The following is a 22,704-nucleotide window of genomic DNA, read 5'->3' as shown; positions in this document are numbered from 1 at the left end:
GTGCTTTTCTCTTCACTCACCTCCAGTTCTTAGCTGAGCCTAGCATTATTGAGATGTAATTGACATGTAATATTGTGTAAGTTTAAGGTGTATTATGTGATGATTTAATACATGTATATGTCCTAGAGTAGCGTTTAATTGCTACCAAAGCATTCTGGAAAAAGTTTATATATTCGTCTACAGTTTTGTTTTGTTTTTTGTTAAATATATGTTTATTGATTTTAGAGAGGAAGAGAGAGAGATAGAAACATCATTGATGAGAATCATTGATTGGCTGCTTCCTGCACACCCCCCACCGGGGATTGAGCCCGCAATCCTGGTATATGCCCTTGACTGGAATCGAACCTGGGACCCTTCAGTCCACAGGCCACTGCTCTATCCCCTGAGCCAAAATGGTTAGGGCTTGCCTACAGTTTATACTGATCACTTAGTTGCCACAGTTCTTAAGAAATCTGACTTTAGTGATTGTTTTCTTAGTGATTGTTTTAGGGACAACGTCCAGAGGGATGTAACAGATCTTCTGGTTTCATAGACTCCTAGAGAGGAGACCTTAAAAGCTAATACTAGCACCATTATTAAATACCCCTTTTTAAAAATATATTTTTACTGATGTCAGAGAGGAAGGGAGAGGGAGAGATAGAAATGTCAGTGATGAGAGAGAATCATTGATCAGCTGCCTCCTGCACACCCCTTACTGGTGATCAAGCCCACAACCCAGGCATGTGCCCATTCCGAACCTAAGACCCTTCAGTCCATAGGCCAATGCTCTATCCGCTGAGCCAAACCAGCTGGGGCTGAATACTGTTGATCAGACCTTTGCTCAAGCATTTAAAGTGCATTAGCGACTCCATTGATTGGTCACAGTGTATCTGTCACCATTCTTAGCTCCTTTCATCTGTTAACTATGCCCCACATACTGAAAGGTTGCGGGTTTGATTCCGGTTAGGATATATTCGGGAGGCACCTGATGTGTGTGTCCCCCTGTCCCTCCCCCTCCCCCTCTCTTTCTCCCTCTTCCTCTCCCTCCCCCTACCTTCCTTCCCCTTCCCCTCCCTTCCTCTCCTCTGTCCCTCCCCTCCTCTCCCCTCTCTCCCTCCCTCTCTCTCTAAAATTAATAAAAATAGCCCAGCCAGCGTGCCTCAGTGGTTGAGCATCGACCTGTGAACCAGAAGGTCATGGTTCAATTCCCGGCCAGGGTACATGCCCAGGTTGCAGGCTCGATCCCCATTGTGGGGTGTTCAGGAGGCAGCCGATTCATGATTCTCTCTCATCATTGATGTTTCTCTCTCTCTCTCCCTCTCCCTTCTCTGAAATCAATAAAAATATTTTTTTAAATGAAATTAATAAAAATGTCTTTGGGTGAGCATTAACAAAAGAAGAATTAGGGGTACTCATCTATGATAATAACAGCGTAATATGCAAATCGACCGGACAGCAGAACGACTGTCTGGCTGACCTGGACGACCACACTGTGACGTGCACCGGCGCCCGGCCAGCCAAGGCGGCTGTGATGCGATTGGCCAGGGGGCCCGCCATCACCCCACGATCGCCCCGCAGGAGGAGGCCCAGTCACCTTCTGCAGGATGATCGATCGGGCGGCACCGGGGAACTGGGGGTGTGTGGCGGCAGACGTGGGCAGTGCAAGGCCAAGGCAGGTGTGGGTAGGGGGTGGGGCTGCCAGGCAGCTGGGGCCACGAAGGCTTGCCCTTGCACGAATTTTGTGCGTCAGGCCTGTAGTCTTCTATATAATAAAAGCCTAAGCGACTTGCAGCATAATGACCAGAATGACTGGTCGCTATGATGCACACTGACCACCAGGGGGCAGATGCTCAACACAGGAGCTGCCCTGTGGTGGTCAGTGCGCTCCCATGGGGAGCGCCGCTCAGCTAGAAGCCGGGCTCACAGCTGGCGAGCGCAGTGGTGGTGGCGGGAGCCTTTCCCACCTCCGCGGCAGCGCTAAGGAGCAGCGAGCAGGCAGGCAGTAAAGAGTGAGAGGGCGTAGGCCAGGATGAAGGGATCCCCCGTCCCAGCCATTGCACCAATTTCGTGCACCAGGCCTCTAGTATTACTGAGAATAAGGTTACCCTGAGAGAGATACATAGAGAATTAGCGGAGGGCACTTGTGTTGTTTTTTTAGAGAACACTGTAAACTGTTGATAATTTTTGTTCTTGTTAATTCCTATCTCTTACCTTGACTAAAAATAATAAAAATATTTTAGTTTTAAAATATAAGTAAAATAATGCCTTTGCAGTTCCTGGGCTGTTTGTGTCTGGCCTCTCATGGTTTGCTGGCACATGCTTTATTTTCACGTTATGTGTTCATTGCCTTTTCAGGGCACATTCACTGACGAGAAGTCGAAAGCTTCCCACCACATTTACCCGCATCCTTCCTCACAAGAGGATGGTGAGTGAGTTTTTGGTTGTGATCTGATGAGCTCAGACTTCACTGGATTCTAAGTTATATCATCAGAGGGTTAAATAGTATAACCAGCTATTTTAGAAAGAGAGTCACAAGTATTAAATTCCACAGATTATTTAAATTTGTAATTTTTTATTTATTTTGAATTGGGAAAAGTAAACTAATTCTGTAATGTCCAACTTTCTAATCATTAGACTTTTATTTATTTGTTGGCAGTTATCATCTGGGTGTTAAGTCTAGCCATGCCTGTGCATTAACGTAGCTGATGTTCCTGTGTCCCTTGTGTTCTGAAAATTAAGAGACATTGCGAGATAGAGCGTCTCTGGTAAACAGGCCCCTCGGAAATACCAGTCGGGATTGTCTAATGGGTTCGACTCTGGCATTCAGCCCTGCGACCTGAAAGTGCATTTGGTCAGTAGCCAGAGTTCATCAGAGCTATGGCAACTGACTTCTGTTAACCATTCTTTCCAAGGTTGGAAAGTTGGGAATCAAAATGTGAATTATTAATTAGCCAAGTTAATTTAGATTGAGAAATAGTTCTCCTATGTGGAGATCTATTCTTAGGCATAACATATCCCCATAGAATATCTATATAAGGAGGCAAATTATATGAGACTTGACTCGCTAATTCCCTGCACTGTTCTTACCAGTGCAGAGATGCTGTAAGTCAATAATAACAAGATTACAGACAGTTTCCATATGCGTGAACATTAAGAAATATCTTGCCATGTCATCCATGGATGAAAGAAGAAATTGCAATGGAAATGGAAAGTCTTTGGATCCGAATAATTACGAAATTAAGAAAGTATAAGAAAATTAACGTTTCAGGTTGCAGCTGATGCTATATCTAGAGGGAAATTTAGGTCTTAAATGTATATATTGGGGAAGAAGAAAGACTGAAAAGTCAGTGGTCCACACATCTTTCTCAAGAAATTAGAAAAATAACATCAAACTAAAGCTAGAGAATAAAAAATATAAGTAATTAAGAGCACAATTAATAAAGCTACAGAATAAAGGAAATAAGTAATTAAGAGGACAATTAATGAATATAGTCTATACCAGTGATGGCGAACCTTTTGAGCTCAGCATGTCAGCATTTTGAAAAACCCTAACTTAACTCTGGTGCCGTGTCACATATAGAAATTTTTTGATCTTTGCAACCATAGTAAAACAAATAATTAAATTTTTGATATTTATTTTATATATTTAAATGCCATTTAACAAAGACAAGTCAACCAAAAAAATGAGTTTGCGTGTCACCTCTGACGCGCGTGTCATAGGTTCGCCGTCACTGGTCTGTACAGCAGCAAGGTGCTCAGCAGTGTCAACTGGTTCTTAGCAAAGACTGCTCTCCGTGGTGCTGGTCTGCTCGACTTAACGGAGGAACATGCCAGGGGAGGAAGGAGGGCCTTTCTAAGTTGTACAGATATCAAAGCAATGACAGGAGGGTAGGTTGGTTGGCTTGGTTGGTTGCCTGTGTGTTTGGTGTCAAATCTAAAAACCATTGCCTCAGCAGAGTAATGAAGTTTACGCCTAACTTGTTCTAAGCGTTTCGTAGTTTAGGCCTTTTCATCGGTAGCTTGGGAACAAAGTTGGATTCACGATCTCAGCTCTGATTGTTGTGCTTTGAGAAACCTCACGCTGCCGTTAGTGTTTCTCAGCTTTGTTCTCCGAGGTAGTAGCAGCTGGTTGCCACTGGGTGGAGGTGCTGGATAGCTGTGAATGTTCCGGTGCTGATTCTGGCTGGCTACCTCTCCTAAGGCTTCTCTAATAGTTGGTATAAATGCTTAGATCGTGAATGTATTGAAAACAGTGCCTTTTACAAACGGTTTGAACTGCAGTTGTTGCAGTAATTTCTTATTCATGTGAGCGTTATTTGTGTATTTTAATACAAGCTAGTTTACTGATGTTTGCTAGGTATTGCTATTAGTAGTTGGAGTAATCGTTAGAAGGCAGCATTTAAATTTAATTTGTAATATATTGAAGGTTATCTTTAAAGTATGACATGATTCTGCACATTGTGGGGCTTTCCTTAGAACCAGTGGCTGTCAGGGGCGTGTGCAGACGGTCACTACAGCCACAGCACAGTAAAGACCGTGTCGAAATGCAGTGTGCCTTTCTCTGAGGGTTAGTTACAGTTTAAAATAAAAGGTGATGCTATTTAATAGGTCTTAAGATATTAAAAGAATTGGAGTGTGAGATGCTAGAAGAGGTACAAAATAAGGAAAAGCAGAGGTAATACATTATGGAGTTTGAGGAAAAGCAAGTGGCCAAGTTGGGCTTCATGTCTCAGGAGAGTAGGCGGTGGGGAAGGTGAGGCTGTGAGTCGGGTGAAGAGCTTTGTTTGATGCGGTGGGTGAAGGAGAAGGTGCTGGGCAGGTGTGTGGGGTGGGCAGTGCTGATCATTTGGTGGAGAGGAATGTGCAGCTGGGGCCGTATTCGTGCCCGAGCGGCAGCTCTGACTCGTGGGACAGGCAGGGCATTCTGTTGAAGCAGACGGTTCTGGAAGGCCCCCGGGCTCCTCCTCCACTGTTCCCCTGGCCGTTCTGGGTGTCGGGTTCAGGGTCAGGGCCTGGTTTCTTCCTCTTCACTGTCGATACGAGAAGGTCGGCCGTTGGGTGCTTCACACAGAGCACAGGCACGGGGCTTCCCGGCTGAGTCAGTGCAGGGGCTTGTTATGTTGAAGTGGGCGTGGAAAGTCGTTTTATTTAGCTGATTTCACTTAGATAAGTCCTGCTTTTTCTTGGGTTTCAAGAGGCTTCACTAGAAACAAGTATTAGAAACGAGTGTTCTCAGCTAAGTTCAGACTACCAACGGCCACAGCGTAACCGGTGCTGAGATGCAGGTGGGATTAACTGACGTCGGCAGTAGTCACCTGGCGGCAGGAACGGTGCCCTCCTTTTCCTTGGTGAGGCTGCTGGAATAGAAAGCGTCTGATAGGACCACTGCTGACAGTCTCCTTGGGAGGCTGAGCCAACAGGCGGCCATTAGAGAACAGAAACAGTGCTGTTGGTGAAGCTTGGACGTCGCGCCATAGAGCACCGTCGAAGCCGGAGAGAGTGAACCTGAGGAAGAAGGTTCTGGTACAACTTCCATCAGGAGTCGCAGCGTAGCAGAGGGTGGGGGTCCTGCCTGGGAGTGAGGCGTCGGGTGTGGTCCTGATTCGCTGGAAGCACAGGCAGGTCAGGCAGGCGGGTGGGAGGGGCGCACTCCGGATGGACAGTCGGTTCTGTCAGGATTGAGGGAGAATCAGGCCTAGAACCCAGTAGGTCTGAGGGCACAGCTGAAAAGCTCCCCTTAGCAGATGGTGGTGGAGAGCATCCAACCAGGAGAAGACTTGGGGGAGCCCCTGAGCAAACCCAAAACTGAGTAAAATGAAGTCTACACAGTAGTCCGTTCATCCACTGTGTGGCCTGACTGCGTGTTCCTTGTGCCTTTCAGAGGAGTGGCTGCGACCCGTGATGAGGAGGGACAAGCAGGTGCTGGTGCACTGGGGGTCGTACCCCGACAGGTAAGGCGGGGCCGGGCGGAGGTCGGTCCGCGAGCCCGTCACTCCGCTTCCCTTCATGACAGTGGCCACTCGTTGGCTTAGTTTTGGTCGCTGATCTCACTCTTCAGTCTTATTGGCCGTTTCCTCACTGACCTTGTGGAGTGCGTGGAGCCACATGGCTTCACTTTTCTTAACAAGCTGACGTGTTCGCTGCGCTTGCCAGAGAGCGCCTCCGTCTGCTGGGAGAGGCCGGCTCAGGTGTCCTTCCTGGGGTTTAGGACTGTTAGGGTGACCTGTCCGAGTGACTTTCTTTCACATGCAGATACATTTCTTAGAGAAGGAAATATACCTTCACTTACGTTCGAAATTTTAACAGTATGTGCACAGTCTTTATACGTTTGGGTTAATTAGAACCAAATCCAGTAAGCTTGCTAACCAACCTCTTTTGAACCACAATTGACTACTTTAAATGAGCAGGTTCTTTAGAAATAATACTTTCTTTTTTTTAAAATATATTTTATTGATTTTTTACAGAGAGGAAGGGAGAGAGATAGAGAGTTAGAAACATTGATGAGAGAAACATCAATCAGCTGCCTCCTGCACATCTCCTACTGGGGATGTGCCCGCAACCCAGGTACATGCCCTTGACGGGAATCGAACCTGGGACCTTTCAGTCCGCAGGCCGACGCTCTATCCACTGAGCCAAACCGGTTTCGGCAGAAATAATACTTCCTATGCAGCATTGTGGCCTTGAGCCTCGAGTGGCCCTTGGCACTGTGAGCGCCTTCAGCTTTGCAGGGACTGTGGTGGGAAAGCAGCCTGTCCTTTAAAACACTTCGATGGAAACTCAGGTCTGCGACAGGCATTGGGAGCAAGGGCTGGAGTCCGTGTTCAGATGTCACATGGGACACGGTCGCTCTTTGCCGGCATTTTCTACGTGTCAGAGAAGCTGTCCTGGCTGCTCGAGCCTTGTCTTTCCAGGGGCCTGTTAGTTCGCTTCCTGGCTAGAGCTTGTGCCCTCGCTGCTGCCTGTGGAACATCTTCTCCCCGGGACTTCCTGTTCTCATCCACCTCAAGTCCTCATTCAGCCGCTGGGATATGGCTCACCAGGATCTCCTCCCGGTGCCGCCTGTAGCTGGTGCGGTTTATTCACTCGCGAGGAGCTGCTTCCCTCGCCTGGTGTGGAATGTCCTAGGCGCTCGGTGCTGTGAACGGGTGCCGCGCCTGCTCGTTCCAGAAGCTTTGGGACTGACTTCCAGCAGCGGCTGCAGGAAGCAGCGCTTGTGACCGTACTTGGGTTCCCTTTAGAAACTACTGTTGGCCAGGGTGGCAGCACTGACAGCGCTTTAATCTGGAAGGTTCTGTTTTGCTTTTTTCAAAGTGGTGGAGGCACAGGGGGAATGAATGACTCATCCGTGAATTGGACCTCACTGGTGAGGCTTTGAGCTATTGAGCTCAGCGGTGTGAAGATAAGGGAAGTGAGCCGAGGCATAACCGGGTGGTGAGGCGCCTGTGGGAGGGCCTGGCATGTGCAGAGGGGCCCTGAAACCCCAGGAAGCGGCTCAGATGCATCGAGGGAGCAGAGAGCGCTGGAGACAGAGCGCTGTGGACTGGCTGAGTTTTCAGAAGAACCACTGTTTGCTGTGTGAGAAGTGGACTCCCGGGCTTTGGGCAGCAGGAAGGGCAAGAAGCGCTGGGTTCTGGACCTGCTTTGCAGCTGGAGCTGGCGGGCGTTCTGACGGCTGCTATGGGACAGGAGGGAGTGGAGGCAGGATGTCAGCCAGCGTCGCTGAGCTCATCGTTGGGGTCAGGAAGCATTACATTGTGTTTGGAGTGTGTGAGGTTTGAAAGCCTTGCTAGGCCTGTAGGAGGAGATGTGAGTGGACCGTGGGATTCATGAGTCCAGAACTCAGAGGAGAGGGCCGATGGAAAGGGTTTAAGGCAGCGGTTCTCAACCTGTGGGTCGCAACCCCTTTGGCGGTCGAACGACCCTTTCACAGGGGTCGCCTGAGACCATCCTGCATATCAGATATTTACATGACGATTCATAACAGTAGCAACAAACAAAAATAATTTTATGGTTGGGGGTCACCACAACATGAGGAACTGTATTTAAAGGGCCAGAAGGTTGAGAACCACTGGTTTAAGGGGTCGTGTCTGTCTGAAGCCGTGGGCTGCGGGAGACCAAGTGAAGGAGAGAAGAGGATGGTTGTTCAAAAACTAAAACGGGGGGTGGGGGCTCCCAGTATTGATGAGTTTGGGAGAAGAGGAGAAACGCAGGAGAGACTGAGGAGAGGTGGTGCCGGAGGAACGCCGGTCGGTAGCGCTGCCGTGGAGGCCAAGCCAGGGAAACGCTTTGAGGAGCGTGAACAGCTTGTTGAAATTCCGTGGACGAGGCTTGAACTTGAGGTTGAGCAACGTGAAGACGACTGTAGACCCTACACAGAGTTTTCCTGTCAGAGCGGTGGAGGCAAAAGTGTATGACAGCCCAGACGGTCAGCTCAGAGGTTGAGCGTCAACCGTGAACCAGGAGGTCACTGTTTGATTCCGGCCAAGGGCACATGCCTGGGTTGTGGGCTCGATCCCCAGTGAGGGGTGTGCAGGGGGCAGCCGATCGATGTCTCTCTCATCATTGATGTTTCTATCTCTCTCCCTTCTCTGAAATCAATAATAGAAATACATATATTTTTAAAAAGTGTATGATAAATTCCTGTTACTAGATCCTAATAGTCTCTCTAAAATACATTTTTACATTTTCATCGAAGTCTGTTTAGTGAATGAGTTTGGGATCTAATTGATGTTTCCTTTTCTCATTTCCTTTATAGCTATGATACTTGGGTCCATAGTAACGATGTTGATGCGGAAATTGAAGATCCACCAATTCCAGAAAAGCCGTGGAAGGTGAAAGCTTCTTTTTAAAAAAATTATTCTTATGTGACCTCGTAGCTCTTTTCAGCTATTCTCCCCAAGGTTTTTAAGGAGACACGGAATGGTGGTCTTCCTTTCTTACTCATTAAGAGCCGTCCATGGCACGAAGGCCTTACTCTCTAGGTCTCAGGTGCAGCGTCTGCAGTGATGTGTGAGGAGACCCAGCGCCCAGGGTTTGAGGAGCCGAGGGGAGTGTGGGGCGTGGCTGAGCGGCACGGCTTAGGACGCCGGGAGCAGTGCCCACGCGGCTCTATTGCAGTAGACCTGTTTCTGCTCATTTCTGCTGCGGTGGCAGGGTCCCTGCATCAACTCGTGTATTTTTCAGCTTTCAATGTGGAAAGAATTTGGAAAGTTGTATGAGTAATAAAAAGGCATTACTTTATAGTTTTCTTCCAGATTTCCCTGTTGTTAATTATTTCAGGAAATTCTTAAAACAGTATTATTACCTTATACCGGGCCCATTTTCCATTTCCACCAATTGCCCCAGTGATAGAGGAAGTTTATGCTGAGTTTTCCCTGGTCCGTTCGCAGGTCCTGCCTCACTCAGTCAGTTCTGACGGGTGCCTCTCCCGCTGCCCATTCTGCGCTTGGAGTCGGCATCCCTCTTCCTCCCCCGTGTGTGCGCAGTGTCACTGTGCGCGTGTGGAGCGCTGGCCGTCCGGCCGTGCATCCCTCTGATAAATTGTCTGAACCTTGGCCGATGGGAACGTCTACGCTGCCTCGTGTGGCCTTTGGGCATGATTTGATGTGTGCTTGCAAGCTCCCTACCTTCTGGGACAGAAAGATGTTCCCCACGCGCTTGGTCACTTTTATGTCCTAGCCCTGGAGCCAGCATTTCAGCAGAGAGCTCTGGCCCCTCCCAGGAGCAGTGGCAGGGAGCCATGGTTTTATTGACCCTTTAATAGAGCACTAGAGGCCTGTGCACAGATTCGTGCGAGGGGCGCTGCCCTCACAGCCCCGGCTTCGTCCTGAAGGTCGTCTGGACTGTCGTTCCACTGTTCAGCCATTCAGTCGATTGGCATATTATGCTTTTAGTATTACAGACAAGGAGCACCTAAACTGAATCAAAATATTTGATAATAGGTCTGGTTCAACCAATTTTAATGGTGTGATTTTCAGAAAGACCTAGCCTTTGAGCTTCAGATTTCATAGGAAAATGGGATTGACAAAAATTAGTCTGCTTTTTAAGAAGTGTTTGTTTGGAATAATGTCACACAGAAAAGTTGCAAGAATAAGAATAGTACATGGCATACCTTTATCCAGATTTGCCTACAGTTAACATTTTATTCCCTTTTTGAATGTATAATCTCTGTGTGTTTTTTTCTTTGAACTGTTTAAGATAAAAATGCGTACGTCATGGACTTTTACTCCAAAATATAAGTGTGTGTTTCCTAAGAATAAGGAATTCTTATACAGAAGCGTAGTACAGGTTTTTAGTACATTTAACTTTATTAACATTAACACATGCTTTAAGCTACTATCTACATTCCAATTTTGCCATTTGACTCAATGTTTTTATAGCAGTTTTTTCTCTTTAATACAGAATCCTGTCTGATATCAGGTATTGGATTCATATGCCATGTCTTTAATTTTCTTTAACTTTTTAAACATTTTTATTTTATTTTTTTACTGTTCACAGTATTTCTTTATTGTTTATTTATCAAGAGAAACTATTCCTTAGCCCAAGTATTCATGTTTCATAGTTCAGGAACTCAGGTCAGTGACCAAGTTCCGTGGAATTCAGCCCAGAGAAATTATTTGCGTTCCAAGAGCACTTTGCACTCTGACCCCAGCCTTCCTCATCTACGCAGAGTCCTTCATGGGGTTATAACTTCTGTGGGAATCTGCACGTGCCTTCTTTTTTTTTTTTTAATATATTTTATTGATTTTTTACAGAGAGGAAGGGAGAGAGATAGAGAGTTAGAAACATCGACGAGAGAGAAACATCGATCAGCTGCCTCCTGCACATCTCCCACTGGGGATGTGCCCGCAACCCAGGTACATGCCCTTGACCGGAATCGAACCTGGGACCTTTCAGTCCGCAGGCCGACGCTCTAGCCACTGAGCCAAACCGGTTTCGGCTGCACGTGCCTTCTTGGTGGGTCCCCACACCCCGCTGCCAGGACGCTGCCGGCCCCAGGGCACAGAGATGGCTCCAGCAAGCGAAGCCTCGGACGGGACGCGGGGCCAGAGGCCGCTGAGGCCTTGTCAGTCCTGCAGGCAGTGCTTTCCCCGCAGCACAGCACCTTCCTGCTGGAGACGGGCCTGCTGCCCGCGAAGCACCACAGCCTTTGTGATGTGTTCTCATTCCAAAGGAGTATTTCTCATGGGAGTTTCTGCTCTTTTCTCCTGGCTAATTCAGCTTATGCCCCAGACAGAGCTGCGGGGTGAGGTCGTGTCCTCGGCATCGTGTGCCGTCCGCTCCTCCTGTGGTGGCGTCACCCAGTCGGGGCGTTGTCCGATGGCTCCCACTGCCGGCTTATCCCCCACGTGCAGCCTGGACGCAGTCGTGAGGTGCTTTAGACCAGGCAGACACCCTGCTCCTCACGGAAAGCCCTCAGCCGCCCATTAGCATCCACTCGGCTCCTGCTGACCCATCTCTGACGATGGCACAGCAATGCTCTCCCACCCCAGCCCGCCCTCTCCACTTGCCGGCGGCTTCAGCGTCCTTCCTTTCCCTCGTTTGTATTTTTTAAAAAGATGACATGATTAGCTCTTAGTTATCAAAACCTCAGTGTACGCAAAGCCAGCGGTGCTTTCTTACTCTTGTTTATTTGGGAAAAGACATGGAATAAAATGGTTAAGTGGCCATTCACATGTAATTGTTCATCTTTTATAAAAAATATTTTTATTGATTTCAGAGAGGGAGAGAGAGAGAGATGAAGAGAATCATTGATTGGCTGCCTCCTACACGCCCCCGACTGAGGATTGAGCCTGCAACCCGGGCATGTACCCTGACCAGGAATCAAACAGGATCTCCTGGTTCATAGATCCATGTTCAACCACTGAGCCACACCGGCCAGGCTGTCATTGTCTTATGTTTTAAGCTTGTAATACGCAGTTCAGGATTTTAGAATAATAAATCAGCTTCTTTTCTGTTAAGTACTTTTATAGCCTCTTTTTAATACTCTTAGATGCAAGTGATTTTATTATTTATGTAGGTATTCCTGCTTTAATGTGGTTTTAGGTTCATGCAAAATGGATTTTGGACACTGATGTGTTCAATGAATGGATGAATGAGGAGGACTATGAGGTGGATGAGAACAGGAAGCCCGTGAGTTTTCGACAGCGAATTTCAACAAAGAATGAAGAGGTATTTGGTTCGGCACCATTTTTCTCTACTAGGTGTTCCTTCTTTTTTGGCCTGAATGTTCTCAAATGTTCATTGATAAACGGTCACATACACACCCAGGTGCATCCGCCCTCGAGTGCATGTGAAAGTGGCACCGTCTCAGGAGCTGGCACCTCCATGAAGGGGCCGGGCAAGTCAGGGTCACTAAGATTAGAAGTGGCCGTGCGGCATGACCGTGGTCCAGCTGGTTATGGCCTCGAGAGCTGAGTTTTAATTTGATTTCCAAATACATCACAGGGTAATTTAACTGAGTTGTTGGTTTCCCAAGGGAAGACTCATTTAGTTTTAATATTTTGAATGGCTTTGTTACTCACATGCAGTGGTCAGTACAAAGCATAGGCCTCAAAGGTCTCAGTGACAGTTGAGTCCGTTTTTGAGGTGGGAAGACGTGCTCTTTAATGCTCTACTCATTTAAGAAGCCCACCCACTAAACACTTGCCTGTGGTTCCTTGTAGGTCACAGCTGGTGGGGTGGGCGTGTCACTGAAAGCCCGGAGGCCGAGAAGGCAGCGTCCGCGTGTCTGGGTTGGGTTTGTGGTGGCCTCTACGGTCTCAGTGACAGTTGAGTCCGTTTTTGAGGTGGGAAGACGTGCTCTTTAATGCTCTACTCATTTAAGAAGCCCACCCACTAAACACTTGCCTGTGGTTCCTTGTAGGTCACAGCTGGTGGGGTGGGCGTGTCACTGAAAGCCCGGAGGCCGAGAAGGCAGCGTCCGCGTGTCTGGGTTGGGTTTGTGGTGGCCTCGGGTAGAGACCTGCGATTCTAGAGTCCTTTTCAATGGGGACGGTCAAATCTGGGGGTTTTGTTTTTTATTTTAGTTTTTATTAAATCTTTGAGACAAATACACCTTTAACCTTTCACTTAGAAAGTGCGAGTCTCTCATGCCGTGTTCAGCCCCGTGTGTTTCTTCTCTGTCACACTGTGTGCTCTTTATTTTTAAGACTATTTTTAAACTAGTTTTTTTTTCATTTTTTAGTTTGTTCCTATTTGCTTTGGAATATCACTTTAAATTTTTTTATTTTGGCCTCTTTCTCTAATATGTTTACATATTTGTTTTCCCTTAATGCATTTCAAACCAAATCTTTGTGTCATCAGGAATATTCTAATTTCCATATCACATTATTGAACTGGCCTGTTCCTGTCCACCCCTTATAAATTTAGATGGGTTGTTTATTCACTTATCTTTAGGGGGGATTATATAAAATTGATCTAATATGCCTTTAAAAAATTTAACTTCAGATTTACATACTCATCCAAGGTGTGTGTAGTTTAGGTTTTCTTCCAAACTTCTCTTCCTGGCTCTCACGATGCTCAGGTCCCCTCTGACTGGCCCGAAAAGATGGAAGTTTAATTGATACTTCAGCTCTGATATTTGGGAGCGAGGGACACCTCAGATTCCATTCTTTGGATCATTTGGGGGTTTTCTTTATTGTGTCTGTTGTGTAGATTGGCAGTTGGCTTCTACAGGTTGACTTCTGTATATTGATCTGTACCCTGCACTGATGAACTCACCTGTAGCTGGGGTAGTTGTTCTGTGGATTTCTGAGGGTTAATGCCACCTGCAAGTCGGGATAGTCCTATAGGTTGACTTTGCAATCTTATTTCACATCTTTTGTATCAAAGTTATCTTTTATCTTTATTTTACTGACGAAGTAGTAGTAGTTTCTGGAACATTTTCCCAAGCTTATTCAGCCTGTCTTTGTATTTTATTAATTTAATAACAAGTTTTATATTTTTCTACTAATTGCTGGACATGTTTTTCCCTCCTGGAAGCCCCGGTTGTGAGCAGGGTCGTTTTCGAGGTGGGCTCGGGCGGGTCTGTTCTGTAGGGAAGTGGAGGCCTGGGGCTAGTGCTGGCGGTTCCGTTGGTGACGCGGCACCTGAAGGCGGGAAGTCTCTTGGCTGCGGGTGGCCAGGATGCTGGTGATGTGCCCTGCCTTTGCTCTGAGCTCGTGTGTTTGTTACTGTCTTTGTGAAAATGCACTTTGGGGCAAGGGCTCGTAGAAACTGAGGCGTCGGCAGAGCCGGCTGCTGCTCATTTCCATTTACCTCTTCCAGCCAGTGAGAAGTCCCGAGAGAAGAGATAGGAAGGCGTCAGCGAGTGCTCGGAAGAGGAAGCACTCGCCCTCCCCGCCACCCCCCACGCCCACAGAGTCACGGAAGAAGAGTGGGAAGAAAGGGTAAGCGCCAGCCGGGCAGACCCCAGGGGCGTCCTCGGGGCGCCCTGCACAGCGGGAGCTCAGTCCCTGAATACAGTCTTTCTTCTGCGTCTAAGTCTGTATTGAGGATGGTTGCTAAAGGGTTTAGGACATTACATTCATCCTCGTTAATGTCTGTCCGTGTCTCTGATTTTGTTACCTGTCCCATTTGTGATCAAAATAATTCATACAGGACATGAACGTATGGCTTAAGGCCCTGTATAGTGCATGGCCTGAAGTAGATCCACCTAATAAATGGTAGAGAATACTTAATAATTTTCATAGTTAGCTCAAAATATTTTAATAACATTTATAAATAACACTCATGAACCAGCCACAGTCATAAAAATGATTTTACTATTTTCTCAAGCTGCATGTATGTGTATATTGTGAAGACCTTACCAAGGACATGGAAGACCCAATATAGACCCAAGTTAATACCGTAAAAGTAGATTTCTCTTCAGGGATTATTGAGGGCAACCTTATTTCTTAAATATCGAAGCTGAATCTTGATGTTCAGATATTTCGGACCCACCTGCGATCCTGCGAAGAAGCTGGAAATCCATGTGCTCCTCTTCCCGTTGGGGCCAGCAGGGGCCCAGGGCGCTCGTGGGCATTGGGCTGAAATGCCACCTCCCGGGCTCACGGTGGTGGCATTCGGACTCTCCTCTGAGTTTCCTACAATGAATGCTGTGTGTCCTTCAGTTGCCTGTATCTGTTTTCTAATGAGCGGGCCTTTGCTCACTGAAGTTTCCCCTTAGGGTCCTATATTAACCAAAATCTGTTTTCTGAATGTTTGTTTTATTCATCTTCCCTGCATCTTTTCTTCCCTTTTTACATTTTTTATCTGCCCACCACCTTTAGGTTCATAGGCCTTTTAAAAATTGTCATGTCATTTTTGTTTGAAAATTTCAACCTGTATCCCTGTCTAACCCAGCGGTCGCCAGCCAGTGGTCTGCGGATCTCTGGTGGTCCGTGAGGTCCGAAGGTTGGCGATCGCTGGCCTAACCAGTACCGACATGCTGCCCCTCTTAGAAGGGAAGGGTGAGTGTTCTCTCGGAGTGGAGGCCTCGGGCTGGTCCATCCTGTGTCTCCATCCCCACACCCCTGGTCAGTCCCTCCTGTACAAGTTATTTTTTTCTTACATCTTTACGCCTTTACTCATCATTCTGAAACATTGCCTGCTTCTCAGTGAATTGTCACTGTTCCCAAGGTTCGGCTTGGCTGTCGCCTGCAGTCTGGGCTGTTTTTCTGAGCTTTATTTTCTTGGTGCCTTTATTCCTTCCTCTGCATTGGCATGCACCATTTACCTCTTCCAGCCAGTCAGAAGTCCCGATGTATGAGTTAGGTAATGATTCCTCAAGGTAAGGAACCATTCCATTCTTGTTTGAAGTTTAACGGGCATTCTGGCATGTATTCGTTTTGACAATAAATATTGATGTGATTGAATTGGTGAAAGAGCAATGGCAGTTTTTACAAAAAGCATTAGTACCAGGTTAGTATCATCCTAACTGATTCTGCTTTGTACTTCCTGGTATTTGAATGATATAAACAGCCAAGAAAATACAGTGTTTTATATCTCTGACAAAATATCTTACGTAAGTGATGGTTTATGACCTGAGCAAATACGTCCCGCATTTCCATAGCAGATGTTCTTCCTTACACCAACGTCAGCCTCTTCTAGGATACGGTTTGCAATTTGTGTGGTAGGATTTTGTGTCTGTTTCTGTGCCTCGTAACTTTATTTTCCTTCTGGCTGTACTTCGGGGGATGTGTCTAATTTGATTTCACTTGTCTTTTAACGTGATTCTGGGCATAGATTCTGACCACAATGAAGGGGGAGCCTCTGAAACTGCTTGCTGTGAATCACTATCATCGTCCTGTTTATCTTTCACGTGCTCTTGCTGTTTCAGCCAAGCTAGTCTCTATGGGAAGCGCAGGAGTCAGAAAGAGGAAGAGGAACAAGAAGACCTCACCAAGGACATGGAGGACCCCACACCTGTGCCCAACATCGAGGAAGTGGTGCTCCCCAAAAACGGTTTGTGCTCTCCTGTCTGGTCTGGGGTGTTCAGCAAGCTTGAGGCATCTCAGCAATGCCCTGGGGGCTGACTTCCCGCTCTGTGCCCGCCTCTCAGCGTTCAAGTGCAAATAGATTCCCCCTTTTAATGTTAGCGTTTATGCAGTTCCTCTTTCCCCACCTTTTGGTACTTTTTGTTTATTGGGAAGATACACTGTGACCAAAATGTCTGTATTTAGTAATATCTTAAAATTCATGTTTTAAAAATCCCAACAGAATCTATATAGATGAGGAAAGGCGGGTGCTTTTCTATGTGCCAGTTAGGCTTTCAGCTCAGTCCCTGGGAAGAGGATGTGCCCTAACTGTGCCTGTGGGCCTGTAAATTGTCCTTCACTCCTGGGCAGTTGTTTTCGTGGCTTTGAAGCTCTGCTATTCAGGGCATATGCGTTTAGGGTTGCCATGTCCTCTCGGTGGCTTGGCTCTTCATTCCAGCACTTTACGTTCCCCTGAAAAGAACCCTGGTACCTACTCGGGTCCAAATTACCCCTCCCCCACCCTGCAACCACTGCTATACTTTGTCTCCAGATTTTCTATGCTCTATTTGCTTTTTATCTAAATTTTTTGTAGTTGTAAGTATTAAATGTATCCTTAATTTATCAACTAAATTTAGAATCACTATTGTCTAGTTGAGAAGAAGGTGTGAAATTTACCATAATGTAAGGTATGCCCTTTCCTGTCTTTTGTAACGGAACATGCAATCACCTATAACATGTCACATGCATTTCTGAAATCCTTGCATTGTGTCGAATGGGGCACTGCAAACCACACAAAGGTACTTTACAGGTCATGTGGAAGGTAATGCTTATAAAAGTAATCAACAGATTTAGTTGAGATAAAAGTGCTGTGAAGGTGCTGGTAGTCCTTACAGATCCCTAAACTATCTTTTATAATAATAAAAGCGTAATATGCTAATTAGACTGGACAGCTGAATGACCTTCCAGATGTCCTTCCGGACGAAGCCGGGGCTGCAAGGGCCGAGCCCTTGCACGCATTCCATGCACCGAGCCTCCAGTAAAGCTACCATGATCAGTGTGGGGTGGTGGGACAGAGCAATGGCTGGATGCATCAGTGGAATAGAATGGCCAGCTCAAATGTAGACCCATGTATATGTGCTCATTATACATGCATGATGATAAGGAGAAAGGAATGTTGATTATAGGATAGTGGAAAAGTTAAGATCTGGTTTCAATAAAAAAATATAGGGCTGGTTACTTTGTAATCTATACACGGACACACGGGATCTGTTGAAAATGAAAGGGACGTACTGTAACTAGGAATTACATGGAAGTATCACACAGGCACACAGGCACATGAGGGAAGTGGAGCGCGAAGGACAGTAGGAATAACGTTCATGTAAGAATTTACATCCTCAGAATAGGTTTCAAAGTCACATAGGTGTGTAAAAGGTATCATTTCTCCCTCAGTTTATCTAAACAAATGGCACAAAAATGTGAATCAACACATACACAAGAAACTAATAACATGCTTTTTTTAGGAAAGGGATTGAAAGCTGCTTTTTCTGTTTTGCTCTCTGTGTCTACTTTTATGATGAGCACGTTTGGGTGCTTTGTAATCAGTTACAGATGTAGGGTCACATCGCATGGGCTGCTTCTCGAGTTGGGGTTTGATGGTGAGGACTGAGGGACGGGGCACTCGCAGTGAGGTTTGCGTGTTTTTAAATCTAGTCTATTCTGTTTTTCTCCTAAAAACAAGTAGAACTTTCCCCCTGAAACTGCTTTTTTTTCTTCTAGTAAATCCAAAGAAAGATAGTGAGAATACACCTGTGAAAGGAGGAACTGTAGCTGATCTAGGTAAAATCAAAAACACCTACCCATGTCTGTGTTGTGTCCTGTCTGATAGCAGCTCCTCTGATGTTTGTCTTTATTGAGAAATGTTGCTCTCAGTTGCTGTACTTCCCGACAGATCTCGGTTGCAGTTCCCTTCAGCAGCATTGTGGTTTGGTTTGCTACCATACTAGGAACGTTGATTTTCTGTGATCCGTTCTTTTCCGTCTTTAATCATGATACTATGTTCTGATATTATACATGAATCAGAATTTCTGAGTTTTAAAGAAACTGTTGGTAGTTCAGTTACTCGCAGTGCCTTAGTCACTGCTAACGATCATAGTAATTAAAAAGAAAACAAAATGTCACCGAAACTTAATGTGATCATTTGTGACAGAATCTCTCACCTTTATCACACTGGCCCTTTCCCTTCCCGGGAAGTCAGCCGCCTGGTTTAATTGCTCGTGGGTTTGCTCCTGTCCTCTGTGAGGCCACACTGAGGGCCTGCATCCCCTCGCCTCAAGGTACCAGCCCTCTTACAGGACGTGGTCTGTGGGGAGGGAGCGTAACTGCTTTCTGCACTCCTCATTCCTTACACACTTCCTCTGGGATCCGAAATGCCATTCCTTGCTTCACAGCCTCAGGAGGCAAGAGCCTAGTGAAGCCCCTATCCTAGTAGGTAAGATCATGACCAGCAGTAATTAATTATAAATTCCCTCGTGTTGGAAATTTTAAATTATTTATGCTTTGAATCTCTCCTCACCTCTGTGAATGATTTGAGGCGGGTTTGCTTTAGTTCTCCATTCTCTTTTTTTGTCCAGTGTCAGTTACTGAAACCTTCACTTTCTAAGAAGTCCAAACAGCTTTCCCTGCTTTTTAAATAAAGGATGTGTTTTGGTTTTACAGACGAGCAGGATGAAGAGACGGTCACAACAGGAGGAAAGGTAACGATTCAGTTAGGTCCTTAGAAGTACTCTGTTTTGAGGCCCTTGTGATTTTAAATATCTTTTTTAACATACCCCCAAAGAATTTGTGCTTCTTGACCCCAAAGTTTTATCAAAAGGAAATTTCCATCTTCCCAGCAGTGCCCTGGGGAAGCAGTGATTTTGAAATTACTGTTAGAAAACCAGGTTTTTAGGTGGAATCACTTGCAAAGCCTCCATAATTTATATTCTGATATAAATCAGGTAGTTTTTAGTAGCGGGAGTGATTGAGAGTGTAGGCCTCTCGCTGGGCCCCCTGTAGTTATATCTTGATGACCGTTTGTTAGCTCTGTATCATTGTCTCGCCACAAAGCAGGTGATGAGTAGCACCTGCTGCTCTTGTCGGGCGTCAGTGAGATGGTGCACACAGAGTTGTTAGCAGGTGCTCGGTGCTCAGTCTTTGGGATGGGAGGCCCTGTCATTATGCCTTGCTCATGTCCTGGAGTCAGCTCCTTACAATAACTTGAGAACTAATAACAGGTTTGGGATCCAATCCAGGTAAAGCGTAATTTGGACAAGTAAGGAACATGCCATGTGAGAGGCGTGGGCAGTGAGCTGCCTGCCTCACTGTAGAAACAGCCGTTCTTTAATCAGCGTGAGATCTAACCTTGCTGTGGGGCACTTACCTTGTGTGTGTTGATCCCCTCACGTGTAAAAGGCAGGAGTAAAACCTGCTGTCTCGCCTGGACAGCTCGTGAAGGTGCCTTAGAGATTGTGAACGACTGTTTTCACTTGAAATTTATTTTCCCAGTCCTTGAAATTGGAACCAATAGCTTCATTTTCTGGGACGTGATATCAGAGGTTTGAAAGCTGTTACATGTCTGTAGTTCTCCCTTTCTCTTCACTTCGGCTTCTTTCCTGCAGGAAGATGACGACCCCAGCAAAGGGGATCAGAGTCGGTCAGTGGACCCTGGTGAAGATAATGTGACAGAGCAGACCAATCACATCATCATTCCCAGCTACGCGTCCTGGTTTGACTATAACTGGTGAGGAGGCCCTACCTCTGTGAACGTGGGACTGGGAGTGGGAAACGTTCCTTGAAGTCTAAGGGGGAAATATACTCGGGGGTGAAAAAGGGGCAGGGATTAAGCAAAATACACATCTCGTAGACGACAGCAATATGGTGACTTCCAGAGGGTGGTGGGAGGAGATAGGAGACCGTTCAGAGGTGGTAAATGGTGATGAAAAGAGACGTGACTTGGGGTGGTGAACACACAGTACAGTGTACAGGTAGAGAACTGCACCCCTGAAAACTAATCTTGTTAACCAGTGTCAGCCCAATAGATCAATAAAATAAGTAAATAAGAAAAAAGATGAAGGTTGTATGATCTTTCTAAAAGCAGTAAACGCCTAAATAATTTTTAAAATTCAATTCACCACAAAGTTTCTGAGGGCTGGACAGGACGGTGCAGGGGTGTGAAGAGCCTGAGAACCTGATTATTGCGAAGTCCATTGTCTTCTGGCTTGTCCTTCATTTTACCAGTTTGTTGCCATGCCAACTACTGTGATTTTTGTCACCCAATTTCCAAAGAGCTCTTTCCGTCTTGTAGCTCATCTAGTGATTATGTATATGACAACAGCTGAGTAAAGTCTGTGGCTTTCAGTGTGTTGACAGCACTTTTTTGAGTTTGGTTATAGGAGTGGAAAAACTACAGAAAGTACTGGGGTGAGGAAGGGAGCGCTTTCCTTAACTCTGTGACACACTGAATGCGCAGGAGATGTGCAGAGCCAGTTCGCTTTTGCGAGGAGTGCTCACCTTTTAGACTTACAGTTTTGCTTTGAAATTTAAGCTTAGCTCACATTTTGAGATTTTTATTTTCCAGAGAGTACTTACTCCCGGTCCTCTTCTTTCCTTTTCTGTCCAGTATTCACGTGATTGAACGGCGTGCTCTTCCTGAGTTTTTCAATGGAAAAAACAAATCCAAGACTCCAGAGATGTGAGTGACATGTGCTGATGGGATGCTGATACCGCCACATACTTAGTGGGGCTGGTCTTCAGAGAAATTGTGTGTTTGGCGGGGTTCCTAACGCATACTTCTGAGTTAATGTTTGCAAATATTTTATTCCGTTCAGAGCAGTGTTCATATCTCTGCTGCACAGAATTCCTTACCTCAAGGAAATTGCTTCCGATTTTTTTCTTTCTCAACCTGGAACTACATACATGTCAGCTCTTGCAGCTAAAGTTTGAGTTCAGTAATGGTTTTTCACTAAAACTGTTCAGGGTACTTTCTAACAATTCCCACCGTGTATGTACATATGTGTTATGAGCTATAGATACTTAAATGTAACTAGAGGCCCGGTGCACGAATTCGTGCACCAGTGGGGTCCCTCGGCCTGGCCTGCGGGATGGGGCTGAAACCAGCTCTCTGACATCCCCCGAGGGGTCCTGGATTGTGAGAGGGCGCAGGCCCGGCCCAGGGACCCTACCGATGCACGATCGGGGCCAGGGAGGGACGTAGGAGGTTGGCCAGCCGGGGAGGGATCGCAGGAGGGCTCCAGGGCGTGTCCGGCCCATCTGGCTCAGTCCTGATCAGCAGGACCCCAGCAGCAAGCTCACCTACCAGTCGGAGCATCTCCCTCCTGGTGATCAGTGCACGTCATAGCGAGCGGTGGAGCAGCCTTAGCATATCATTAGCATATTGTGCTTTGATTGGTTGAACTGCCAGCCGGACGACTGGACACTTAGCATACGAGGCTTTTATTATATAGGATAATTGAGGAGAAAATGGAATTTTCACCTTATTTTTCTGATGAATGACTGGTCCTTAAAAGGATGCCAGAGAGGATGATACAGCTGCACAGGAATCGCTCTTCGCTGCGTGACGTATGGTTGTGCTTTTGCCTTGGAAATAGTAAGACTTGCTGGGAGGAAGACGTTTGTCAGGACATATATTTTGCCTTTGCCTGGGGATCGTTAAATACACACTTCTAGAAACCCTCACCCCTAAATAAGTCAGCACCAATCATACTATCAATATCTTTCCATTTATTATCTTCATTAGAGGCCCGGTGCATGAAAATTCACACACTGGAGGGGGGTCCCTCAGCCCGGCCTGCCCCCTCTCACAGTCCGGGAGCCCTCAGATCAGGGGAAGGTGACGCCCCCATCACACCTCTGCTGCTGCCACTGCCGGCAGCACAAGCCTCAGCCGGCCCTGGTTACCTGAGCCTCGGGCGGCCCTGGGCAGCTGGGGGCGCTGAGGGGACTGGGCACTGCCATCTTGTGGCTGTGGGCGCCGCCATATTTGAGGGTGTGACAGTCAATTAGCCTATCCCTACATATTGGCTGTGGGTGCCGCCATCTTTGTGACGGTGTGAGGGTCAATTAGCATATCCCCTCTTTATTAGATAGGATAGTGTTAATCTTGTCTGTTACATACATGTGACTGCAAAATAGATGTCTCTTGTTTAAATTGTTAGGGAAGGAGGATGGGATCATGCACATGTGCCGGGGGTTGTTAGGGGGAGGATGG

The 22,704-nt window shown here is 46.6% G+C and overlaps 1 protein-coding gene across 1 annotated transcript in view; it reads left to right on the top strand.

Annotated features, from left to right (window-relative positions):
- SMARCC1 (SWI/SNF related, matrix associated, actin dependent regulator of chromatin, subfamily c, member 1) overlaps window positions 1-22,704 on the top strand; it is an 89,461-nt gene that overhangs the window by 23,847 nt on the left and 42,910 nt on the right. The window contains 10 exon segments of the mRNA XM_005867205.2: window positions 2,335-2,404; window positions 5,861-5,930; window positions 8,735-8,810; window positions 12,025-12,150; window positions 14,248-14,369; window positions 16,301-16,425; window positions 18,216-18,275; window positions 19,155-19,192; window positions 20,096-20,217; window positions 21,097-21,168. Coding sequence (XP_005867267.1) covers window positions 2,335-2,404; window positions 5,861-5,930; window positions 8,735-8,810; window positions 12,025-12,150; window positions 14,248-14,369; window positions 16,301-16,425; window positions 18,216-18,275; window positions 19,155-19,192; window positions 20,096-20,217; window positions 21,097-21,168 — 881 coding nt within the window.

The sequence above is a fragment of the Myotis brandtii genome, unplaced genomic scaffold (assembly GCF_000412655.1).
Source record: "Myotis brandtii unplaced genomic scaffold, ASM41265v1 scaffold246, whole genome shotgun sequence".
NCBI classification, from domain to species: domain Eukaryota; kingdom Metazoa; phylum Chordata; class Mammalia; order Chiroptera; family Vespertilionidae; genus Myotis; species Myotis brandtii.
The sequence above is the reverse complement of the archived record's forward strand: the minus strand, read 5'-3'. Positions and strand labels throughout refer to the sequence as shown.